This window comes from Microtus oregoni, unplaced genomic scaffold (assembly GCF_018167655.1).
Source record: "Microtus oregoni isolate MIOR12 unplaced genomic scaffold, Mior012 000025F_ref0000491, whole genome shotgun sequence".
In the NCBI taxonomy this organism is placed as follows: domain Eukaryota; kingdom Metazoa; phylum Chordata; class Mammalia; order Rodentia; family Cricetidae; genus Microtus; species Microtus oregoni.
Genome location: NW_024543084.1, coordinates 18545492 through 18557655, shown reverse-complemented (window position 1 = coordinate 18557655; position 12164 = coordinate 18545492). Strand labels below are relative to the sequence as shown.

General features: G+C 43.3%; 1 protein-coding gene across 10 annotated transcripts in view; it reads right to left on the bottom strand.

Annotated features, from left to right (window-relative positions):
• Positions 1-12164, bottom strand: part of Mapkap1 (MAPK associated protein 1) — a 254905-nt gene that overhangs the window by 92467 nt on the left and 150274 nt on the right. For all 10 annotated transcript variants that reach the window (XM_041674614.1, XM_041674611.1, XM_041674617.1 and 7 more), the window contains one exon: positions 7694-7803. In XM_041674614.1, coding sequence (XP_041530548.1) covers positions 7694-7803 — 110 coding nt within the window. The remainder of the gene's footprint in view (positions 1-7693; positions 7804-12164) is intronic.

Sequence of the window (12164 nt, the reverse complement as noted above, 5' to 3'; positions counted from 1 at the left end):
TGAGGGGTCTATGTTCTCTGACTGCATCTTTTCTGCTTGAGATACTCTCATTTAGCCACACAGCATCTTTAAACAGATGCCAAAGAAATCACTACAGAGCATTTCTGCTTGGGCCCCCTGCCCCACCCAGTAGTTTTTAGCATTATAGTTCTTTATCTGCGATGCTTCTGCTATGGGATTTGCCATATCTTAGTGTCTCTTTTCCTGTGATTTTCCAGTTATGACACTGGCACTAATGAAGCATTTTATGACTTCTGTAAACCAAGTGAGTGGATCTTAGAGCCACACAGGACTTAAGTACAGTGTGTGGATGAGTCTTTACTCACCCTCTTCATGTCAGAGCGGAAGTGAGTGAGGCCGAGAGACTAAGCTGGCATCTCACAAATGCGCCATGGTTTTTTTTCATTACAAGCAGATACTTTGATCTTCTAAGCATTTCTAAAATCAGGCAGCAGCTTACCACCAAAATGCACACTTATTGCAGTAATATTTCCTGAGAGCTAATATTAAATCCCCAGTGGAGCCAGGGAAGTGCCCTTTGCCTCACAGCTGTGTGCCTCGGTACCACCACAGTATGTGTCTTCTCTCTTCCTTTCAGTTTGCCTTTTCATTAATCTAATCCATGCTGTGACTGCCTTGGATGAAGGGAATGAATAGACTTTGTAATGGAAAAGGAACTTCTGAAAGATTAGCGACTAGCAGAAAGAGTAAGTGCTGGTCAAATGCAGTTTTGGCGAATGATATATTTCAAGTTGCTCTGATGTGGCAGTTGTGAGAGCTCATAACACCCTTCTAAAATAATTGGGTCTCTAAAGTGGTTCCAAAAGATTTTTGCTTGACATAAATTCTCTAAATTTCCAGGCTTTCTGGATAAAATAGTTGACTGCAATGCCATCTTTAATGTGCTCTGCTCTATACTGGAGAAGATCCATCAGGAGCCTCAGAGCACTCCAGACAGAGGGAGGCTCAGGTGAGATGAAACAACAAGATAAAGAGGCAGAGAGAGGTGTCGAGGAGGAACATTTAACTAGGAGCTTCTTGCCTGGGGCACTTCTGAGTTACACATTTAAACACCTAGCAATCCTAATTTACTCCAGCATTTTCCCCAGGGTCACTAGACTGAGTGTTGAATCTTTATTTCTTACTCAGCTCCCATGCATGAATGGCACCAGCATTACTTACTTTTTCATAAGGAGGAACAGCTGTTTGCAGAAATTACTGCAGAAATTTTGCAAAAACAAACACCACCATTTAGATGTCCTATGTGCCCTTTCCTCTCAGGAATATCTGCTCCAGCACAAGGTGCCTCCATGTAAGTCCCCTGTCTACAAGCTTAATTTCCACAGAAGAAAGGGCACTGGGTCTCTGATCTATGGTTCCATGTAAAGTAGGGTTCTGCTCAACCTTAATGCCAAGACACATATGAGTGTTACAAGTTCATCACGGAGCATCTCAGGCTCAAGACTTTAAAAACTTGACTCCATTACATATACGTGCCCCGCCTCTTATGGTACTGGAGATGGTATGCACGGCCTCACATATTCCAGGCAAGTTATTCTAACACTGAGCCACACCCCCAGGCCCTGGATTTTTCCTTTCTAATAGGGCATTTCAGGCCAGGTGTATGTTGCTTTAAGAAAGCCAGACATAAAACATTAGAACTGACACCAATACAGACAAACTGTGCAATTACAAAAAGAATTCCTGGCTTTATGTTGAGATTCACCACAGGGTTCCTCTAAATGCTGCTCTTCCCTAGTGCATTTAGATCTCACAATCAATGAACATTTCTGTTTACAGAATTTTAAATTTGTTTTCCCATTAGGGTTCTAATAAGCAACATGGTACAAATAAAAAGAGTATGGGCTTTGAGGTCAAAGAAGCCTGGGCTCTAATTTAGGTTCACCATTCACTTGTGGAAATCTGTGTAACTAGCTTCTCCCAGAGCAGAGGAAAGCCAGTGAGGCCTGGAAGCTTCCAAGTACACACAGTCAGCACAGCTCCTGATTCCATAGAGTGCCATGTTTCTCCTCTCTTTGTTTCTGAAGGCATCTGTATGCATGCACAGCACCATCTTCCTCTGTGCTCATCAGCTTAAGTGAGGATCTCTGTAAGAGCACAAAGGCACACAGTGCAACAGCTCTCAGCTCCCTGTCCGCCCAACAGATCCTGTTTCTACAAAGACCAACTCCTTCCTGACACAAATGCCCCTCAGACACCCAGTAAATATCATATTCATTTATATTAAACTTTCTTGGCCTGCCTGGAATGAAAGTGAGGCCTCCTGTGGCTGAAGACCCAGGTTCTAATGCTGCCCTCTCCCTTGTTGAGGACGCTGCCTGACCTGTGCCCACCTGTGTCGTCTACTCTGTGCTTCCTTCCCTACTGATTCCCAATCCTTTCCTGTCTTTGGGCTCTCAGTCTCTGTGTGGTCCTTCCTCTCTTTTGGGTCCCCAGTATATTTTACAGACTCTAAGTCTGAGTTTATTCTGAATGCAGGTGGTTGTCCTCGAAGGGTACGGAGCAGCTATGATCAGATTCAAATTTTACAAAGTCTCTCTGGTAGCTGTGTAGACCACAGGCTGGAAGGGCTACGAACAGTGGCAGGAAAGCCAACCCACCCGGTGCTTATGCCAGGGCTTCAGTGCAGTGACCAGGACAGATGAGGATGTGCTTTAGAAGTAAAGCTCACCTGTCTTGCTAATGGTCACAGCACAGAGAGCTGGCATGGGAAAATCCAAGGTCCATGACTGGGCGTGGCTCTGTGACTTAGGTAGATGATGGCACTGTTGACTGTGTGAGCACATGTGGTATGACTCTTCGGGGTCAATTCTACTAAGACTTCAGTTAAGTCAGTTAAATAGCACAGTAAACTGGATGTTCTTTTTAGAGTGAAACAGGGCAAGCAACTCCTCTGCTTGCAGTGCCCTCCCAACTCAAGCACCCACAGTGTACAAGTACTCTGTTCACATGTCCATTTCTTAGAGAAGGGCAAGTCCCTGAGCACCCTCCCTGGGTGATGCAATGAACTCCTCTGCCCATGTTCTTTTAACTCTCTACCTGTTATGTCTCCTTCCCCTCTAGAGTTTAAGGTTATCCTTGGCAAGTGTCTTGTTGCACCACTGTCTCCTTGAACTCAGGCCACGTCTAACGAATAGAGGAGCGAGATGAATAGATGCATTCACAATACCAGTGCACTCTGGGTCAACATTCAGGTTGTACATGAATTCTTAATGGAGAACCAAAGAACCCAATAAAAAATCATTTGTCTGTCACACAGAATCCCCTGTACCATCTGTGGCTGCTTTTTACCTCTACCACCACTCTCCCCTCCCAGTGCACTTCAGGGAATACTGCTTCAGAGCAGTAAGTGAAGCACAGTCCACTAGCAGGTGAGTCTGTCTCTGTGACTCTCAAAAAAGAGGCTGAAGGAGCTCTGTGGCAAAGCTAACACTTCTCTAGGCGAAATTTCTGAGACAAGCATTAATGAACATCAAATGGCAATTACTACTGTAAAACCTAAAAACAAACTAATCAAGTATGTCTACACTTCAAAAGTCAAGAACAGGTTGTTGAGGAAGTTATCGTGCTTTCTGTCCCTTTTAGCAGATAACAGAAAAGTGACTCCTCTTCAAAATGAGACCACACCAAGAATCAGAGCCACACAGATCTCTAACTGCGGAGCAAATCCTACTTCACGTCGGCCTCTCCTAGACTGTGTGAAGCTGGAACTGAGATGCTCCCGTTTCTCAGCAGCGTCTCTGCCACACCAACATGCTTCAGGAGAATGGTGACAGCTGGTGGACTAAAGCATTAAAGCACAGCAACACACAAAATACCAGGAAGCTCAAGGTCACAATAAGGGTGACCCCGACAAGGGGAGAAACTGACCATCTATGGCCTTCATCCTTTAAATGATAGACTAATGTATTATACTGGCTAAATCTATGGATCTGACAGTGATGTATTTTCCCTGTGTCAAAAACTCTACCACTGAACTGTTAAATCAGTAAACAAGTTTTGTTGAATTATTCTAGCACTGGATTATCTACTTATTATTTTTTAACAGCACACTTCTGCTGCTGCAAGGAAATCCCAAATGTCAAGAAGGTCAGTGATAAAATGAACAACTCTGTTTATTTGTTTTTTTGTTTTTTTTTGTTTTTTTGTTTTGTTTTTGTTTTTTCGAGACAGGGTTTCTCTGTAGCTTTGGAGCCTGTCCTGGAACTCCCTTTGTAGACCAGGCTGGCCTCGAACTCACAGAGATCCACCTGCCTCTGCCTCCCGAGTGCTGGGATTACAGGCGTGCGCCACCACCGCCCGGCAAAATGAACAACTCTGAAAGAGACATTTGAAGATCAGCTTTAAGAATGTGCCTTATCAGAGACTGGACTCCTGTGAAAGGACCCCTCTGGTTAAGTACAGGGATAGCAACCAGATCCCTGCAGTGTTCATCAATAGTCATGACAAATCATTTTAAAGTCCCATACAAACAGAGATTGGCTGGGCTTTGTTTTGTTCTTTTTTTCTCAATACTGTTTTTCTTTAAAAAATACGAGAGTATTAGGTACTGCGACTGTCATTAAGTCCAAACTTGATTTAGTAATGGGATCATTTCAACTCCCCACTTGTTGCTGATATTAAATGAAGTCTATGGTCAGACTAGAAAGCTGAGAGGAGCTAGGCGTGTGGGGAAGGTGCCAACCATTCCTCAAGTCTGTTCTCTGAAGGGCCTCATCAGACTCAGCACCATCTTTCACGTGCTGCTCAATTTCAAATGTCTCTCCGTTGCTTCTAACTTGAGCTACACAACAGTGGTAAGAGACAAGTGTAGCTCCCCCCCACACACCAAAGGCTGTCTGAGGAGAGGGCTCAGCACACCAGCCTTATCAGCCTTCAGGGTACACTCCCATGGTCTCTATGTACTTCCCTCTATGTTAAGAGGTTTTTCTTCTTTTCCTTAGTCACCACCAAAAACCTCCTCACTCCCCAGTACAGAGTGACTGTAACATACCTGAAACCACAACATCAATATCACCTCTTCTGTGCTAACCCTAAATAAATGGTTGCCAACTTGGTGTGACCCTTCTACTTGTGAGAACATACTCTTAAAGCAATTAAAAAGGTTTATTTTAAAATGTTCTTGACTTAAGAAATGGACAGGAATTTATGTAAATATATAAATCTCAATCAACTTCAGTAGCATGAATAGGAATAAATAATACAGATCACTGTGATTTGAATACCAAATCTCAAGCTTTTATCAAGGATATGGCAAAGACTGATGAAAATGGCAGGGGTGCGTATACAAAAGTGAGCACAAGGAAGAACATGTGTGTTGTACGTGTTTGTATGCACATACAATGGGATGTTGGGAACAGACATAGATAAACAAGTATAAGACTGGAAAGTGTCAGCTGGAGACAGAAGAAAGGACACTGGCTTAGCTGTACTCCCTACGTTTATTGGGGCTTCACAGCCTTAAGAAAAAAATCCACTGGCAGCACACTTTCTATTGAGAAGACTAAAATAAATTTCCACCCCTTCCTAGATAGCTCAAAATAATGCATTCTCAGAATATAAAGAGTTATATTACAAAACTCACTATTATGTAAAAAATATAGAGAGCAAAGACCCCTGATTCTACAGAGTGAGTACTCACTAAATACCCTTGAGTATATGAAGCTATTTAAAAGCTATTAGATTGGCACCTGGAACCCCCAAAACATCTACTCTCCCCTGGGAAAGAGAGGTTGTGCCTCTTTAATCATCCCCTAAATGCAAAGAGGTTTGACCCCCATGCAATAGATAAAAGTCACCCAAAAAATGAACAAAAGAGGTGTTTGGAAAAAGCAGAACACCATTCATCCCAGCTAACGACTTGTTCATTATGAGTGATGATGGATAAAGACTTCTCACGCTGAGATGAAATCAAGATTTATATGCATTGTTTCCTCTCCCAACTTGTGGGAAGATCATCATCATTTAATTCTATCTCTGCGGCCAGTGATGGGCATCCAGAGAGCTGGTTATCAAACGGCGCAGTCAGCTGGCAAAAGCCGAAACGTGCAGTTGGCACATCTGGACGGAGCCGCCACAGCCGAGGGTGAACAATGACTCCTGGCAAGCATCCAAATTGCTTGCAGACGCTAGCAGGTCTCATCTACAACCGCCCCTACCAGCATCTCTCGCTCTCTCTCTTTTTTATGAGAATCAGATTTTCATTGCTCCATTCAATTGCTCTCCTTTGCCATTTTTTACAGCTCTTATCGTTCCCCTGGAATATGGCCTTGAGACAGCTCATCCGTGTCCTTCACTGTGTTATCTCTTCTAACTTTTATTAAAACTTCAGCTTTCATCTGAAGATAGCTAATTAAATCTGGAACAGATTATATGCCTCCCCTTAAAAAGAGAACACAACTATTTTCTTCAAGCTGTGAAATGCCCTTTTTCTTTCCAAAAGGTGAGCTCAAAGATGTTTAAGAAGTCTCTTCACTTACAAAGCTAAGACACTTACTTGACTTGTCATATATGTGCTGACTGTAGTATAGCAGTCCGTTATAGATAAATCTTGAATTATTTTTGAGAATAACTGTTTCTTTTTTTCATAATATTTTTATTGATTACTTGAAAATTTCAGATCATGAGCCCTGAGCACACTTAACTTCCCAGTCCTCCCAGGTCTCAAGTGACCCCCTCCCCACAAAAAAAAAAAAGAGGTAAAAACACTAGTCCAACTTGTGCTGCCCATACACTTACTGGAGCATGGTCAAACTCCTGGTGGCCAGCCCCTTAAAGAAAATGGAGTCCTTCTCTACCCCCGCACCATATCGACTGTGGAGAGCCACACTTCAGCATGCGAAGCACAATTTTTAAGCATTCTCTTTGGTGGCTTTCTGTCTAGGCTGCTCCCTTTTTTGAGAGTGGGGTAGGGAGGAGGAACTGTTTCTTAATATTGATATTTGTGTTCTATATCCTTTATATATACATTTAATAGCACAAGTCTATTTTCTACACAAGAGTTGGTTAATGAGGAGGTAGAGATTAAGAGATTAACAGCTACATGGGTATATCAATTTATCTTTTTAAAATTTATCTTTGTAAGATTGCCCTCATTTAGTAAAAATAAAGAGAATGTCCTCCTATCCCCCATATCCTGAATTCGAGTAACTGAAAATAGTTTCATGTAAAATTGTGTGAAAACATGAAATTAGAAACAGTACAAGTTTCAGGCTTTGTTTTGATTCTGTGTGGTGCTGGGGACAGAAGCCAGGACTATGCACATGCTAGGCAAGCCACTCTGCCACTAAGCTATGTCTCTAACTCCTTAGTTTAGATTTTAAGACAGGCTTACATTAACTAATGGCAAACACAAATAGCTCTGTCTTAATTTACCACAAATTATTAATGATGGACTGCCCATAATTGATTTGAACATGCTCTTCTCACATATGCCATTGATCCAGTTCCTTCTAAGGCCCAAAGGAAGCTTTAAAAAGTCATTTTCCCCCTAAACTGTAGACCTGCTAATTAGCCTTCTAGAAAGGATAGCCAAAACAACATAGCCAGATAACCTACACTCCCTCCACACACACATACACATGCCCACACACATACAAGCACGCACACAAGCACGCACTCCTTTAACTAAGTTCTTAGCTTCTCTTGCCATGGTATAATTTAACTAACCCACCTGAAATTCTCTGGGATCCTTTTCGTCGTTTCACTGCCTTTAGCAGGATCTCCTTCATGGTGACCTTTGTGTTGTCCACTTGGATCAGGGAGAAGCCATGAGCAGCATTTCTGCAGGAAAAGACAAGCACAAAAGAGCCATCACTACAGCTTTCACCTTGGACAGCGGCAAAGTAACACCTTTAATCCTAGGACTTGGGAGGTAGAGGCAGCCGGATCTCTGAGTTCAAGGCCTGTCTGGTCTACAGAAACAGTACAGGCAGGATACACAGAGAAACCTTGTCTTGGGAAAACCAAACCCAACCCAACCCAACCCAACCCAACCCTACTTCTCAGAGGTATTCTAATGTAAGCAGAACCCACTGAAACAAGGTCGGGGTAGTGCAGGCTTTTCTAATTTACTACAGACTGAACCTAGCTGGTCTGCTGGGGTCAGAAGGAGGAGCATGATTCCCAGTATTGGCCTGGGAGCCAAATCCTGCAACAAGGAGTGACAACTGACAGAACCTGACTTATGTCAGTAGATGCCACTGCAGGCAGATACTATCATTACAAGCCCCTAGGTATCCCAGAGAAAAGAAAAAGCTCTTACTATCTAGTAGAACATCAGTCTGTTCTTCCATCTTTTGTTGTTATTTTGGTTGTTTTCAGACAGAGTCTCACTAAATAGACCAGGTTGGCCTCAAACTAACAGAACTCCATCTGCCACTGCCTTCTGAATGCTGGGATTAAAGGTGTGCCCCACCACGCCTGGCCTGATACAGCTTTTGATATACAATCTGTGTATATAAATGGTTTATTTATTCAGTCCTAGAAAAATCAAACTAAATATTAGTTTAAGCAAAAACAAGTGAAAGACAAAACTCTAACACTACTTGCAAGCTTCTAGTCAAATTAGGTTGAAGAAGGTTCATCTAGATTGAAAAATAAAAAAAGCAAGTAAACAACAAGGATGCTAAATGAACAAAACCCAAAAACCCATAGGCCATCACCTGCATGAGATGTAATTTTATAGAGACTGTTAGTTGCAGTGGCAAGCATCACAAGAACTACCCCTACACTAGGGCACTGGAACAAAACAGGCTAATTCCAAGCAGCTTGTGAAAAAAAAAAAAAAAAGGGACCCAAGTTTCCAACCACAGAACATGAGAATTGCTACAAGGAGTTTGGTCACATTCCCATTTCCCCATAAGAATCTCAAAGGGAAACATGGCCAAAAACCATGGCAGAACTTAGTACTAACAAATATGAAAGAAACGCCAAGCCCTGGGAAAGCCTCCCAGTGGTAGATTAGGCTGGGAAAGGGCCTGTAGCCCAGGTTAGATCCATCAGGAGGCTGGTTCTCTACAGGAGCTATCGGCTGATCTCAAAACCAAGGACCCAATTTGTTTCCCTAACACAGAGACCTCTCCACCATGCTCGTCTCCATACAGTGTGCTCTTTAATACTTGATGTTGCATTTGTCAACAAGCACAAAGCTGCTGCTGCTCGGGCCAGCGGATGCATTCATTTTAACTTGGTGAGGTTCTTGCTGTTGAGCAGCAGGCCTGAGAACTGTCGCACTAATTCTACTGAGCACTCTGTTACTGAATCATGCCTGCGCCCTAGACATTCTTTACTTCAGAAGCTGGACCCTATCCCAGAACAATCTTTAAAGTTTATTTTACTGATCAAAGCAAAATAAGAAATAGCTCTTTTTTTTTTTAAAAAAAAAAACCTCTATTTTGGGAGTGATGCCGTAAGTGATATTTTGGCAAGAGTACTGATATGTAAAGAGCCTTGTGCATTTAAAAACTTGCGGGTGTTTGCTCTGGCACTCAGCCAGTGTGTATTTGGAACAAATGCCAATCAACCCCACTCAGATCTGCCTTCCCGGCTTTCTCCTCAGAAGTCAGTACGTCCTCCATCTGTGACAATATGTTGGGCGATGGATGAGTAGGGCCAAAAGGAAACACAAACTCTCGGGGATTTGCAAACTAGCGCTGGCCCCGGCCTCAGACTCTCACCCACTGGGAGCCACCTCAAGGACAGTGGATTCTGCTGCTCATAAACTGCTGCACTGGCTCCCATTCTGCGGCCAGCCGACAGCATCATTCCAAGGCACTACTCAACTTTTCGGGAAAGGGCAGAGTAAAAGCCTAACAGGCAGTTTCGTATTTGAACTAACTTTCATAAATTCAAAGTGTCCTTTTAAAAGGTTTGAAGCAGAGGAAAACCCCACGTCTGTATTTTTCTGTCATTTTACTAAAACATACCTGGGTGCCAAGGTTAAAGCAAGCAGAGGAAATCCCTGGCACTTCCCATCTACAGACCTTGCTGATAAATTGTATAGCGGAAGAATAAAGGATTACCTTCTGTATTTTTTCATTACACTTTTCTTTTGTTACAGAATACATAAATCCATTGTGGCACAATGTAATATGTATCACCATGCTACACCTGCGGACGCTTCCGCGCGGCTGCCATGTCTGTGCAGTCAGGAATGATAAGTGAACCACCCGTGAATGTTAACGATAGTGATCATTCTGAGGTAACTCGGCTCTCCATCTTCCTTTACAGCCTCCAAGCTGAAGCCAGGGTAGCAAGGTTCACGGGAGGAAAATGAAAACAACAGTGAAGGGAAGGGGCAAAGCAGCACTTGGAACATGCATCCACGAGTGTGTGCTATCTTACTCTGGGTTCCATTTTTGTAAAAGCGTGCACATTAAAAGGAGAAGGTGGCCCTGCCCTGCAGACATACATAGCCCCATCCAGTCAGTTTCCCCCTGTTAGGTCTACATTCCATCTCTTTACCTCCAGACAAATGTAAAGCTTGGCTCTTATTTGGTGTGGAGACCTGCAAGGGAGAGGGTTCTGGGGGACACATGTACATGGCATTCTGAAGGTAGAGTGCAGGAGCAAGTGTTTTAGCACCTAGCTAGGTGTGGCTTTTAAGTTGGGCTCCCATCTAATAAACAGAAATGGTGATCCGCTACCACACTTCTCAGCTTGACTTCCAAACAGTCTGGATTTTATGCCTTATTTCTTTACATTCTGCGTTTTTTATGAGCTTTCTAAAATGTCTACCGCAATATATCTTTGAAAGATGCTCTTATTCCACAGAGGGCATCAGGTTTGAGACTGAGGAGACAATGGGCTCATGGGCAAACCATGTTGCTAGTCTTGCCTACCTTCTCCTGGGCTGGGACTTGTGTGGGGTATCTAGCCAGAATGGACAGGTAGGTCACTCACAGACCCATCATCCGGGCTTAGGACAGTACATCCTGGACACACTGAGCAGAGATGTCTGCCCTCCCACACCTCTGTGGGCTGCAGTGTGTAGGTACAAGATGAAACTCGACATCAGAGAGCTGACTAAATGCTGCCAGAAGTGTTTCAGTCAATTTAAAGCTGGGTCCTGTCAAGTCTGCTAACCACTGAAGAACACATGGACATTTAAGAAGAGATTACTCACTCAAGGAGCTCAATTCTGTGCCGGGGAAAAGCCACACAACCACCAAAGAGGCCTTTGGGGGAAGGGAGGGAGCTTAAGACATAGCCTGGCAATGTAGCTCAGACTGCACTGAACTTGAGACATTCCTACTTCAACCTCTGAAGTGCTGGGATTATAAACTTATGTGACTGCTTCAGACTTACCACAGAATTTTGACACTAGCATTAGTCCCAGACAATGAGTGCTTTCCTAAGCGGTAAGCCAAAGATGATGGAGAAACACAGGAAACAGGACAGGTTCTTATCCAAAAGCAAACAAAAACAAAAAAGTACAGAGACAGGGCAGGACACCAATCGAGAAGGCAGTTCATTGGGAAGGAACACACACAGGCTGCAAGTGAAATGCCCTGTGAGTGAAAGGCTGTGATATACAAACACTTCAGTGTCGTTCTCCCCACCCCCAGAGGAGGTCCCTTCCCTTCAGAATTGTTACAAGGGAAAAATACACAATGGAGGCTGGGTACCTGGCACTAGGGGTGGCAAACAGGGAGAGGTGCTTCCTAGTACTGGCTGTGTCTGTCTTGACCCAAATCATTACTCCAAAGGAAGAGGTCTGCTCTGGCTTCCACAAAGAGTTTTTATTAGGATGGATGGATGGATGGATGGATGGATGGATGGAATGCATCTCAACAGCCACAGCAGCACAGGGGCATTAAACGGTGTGATTAGCTGCTTGGTGGCAGCATTTAGGGACACTGTCAGAAAGTAGCCTTCAATCTAGGCATCAAAACCTCCCTGAAGGACAGATTCTGGGCTCAATGTTCAAAGTTTTCCTTTTGAGAGAGTAAAATTCATAAGCAGCATAACTCCGTGATTTTGGGGGGACAGTAGATAATAGAAAATCACTGTCACACTGAAGGGAAATTCAGTGAGAATTAAAAAAGAGTTTTTAAATTTGTATTACGTACATTGCTCACCATTTAACAATCCCAAATAACAGCAGTAACTACTAACTACTGTTTATTAAACATTTACTATGT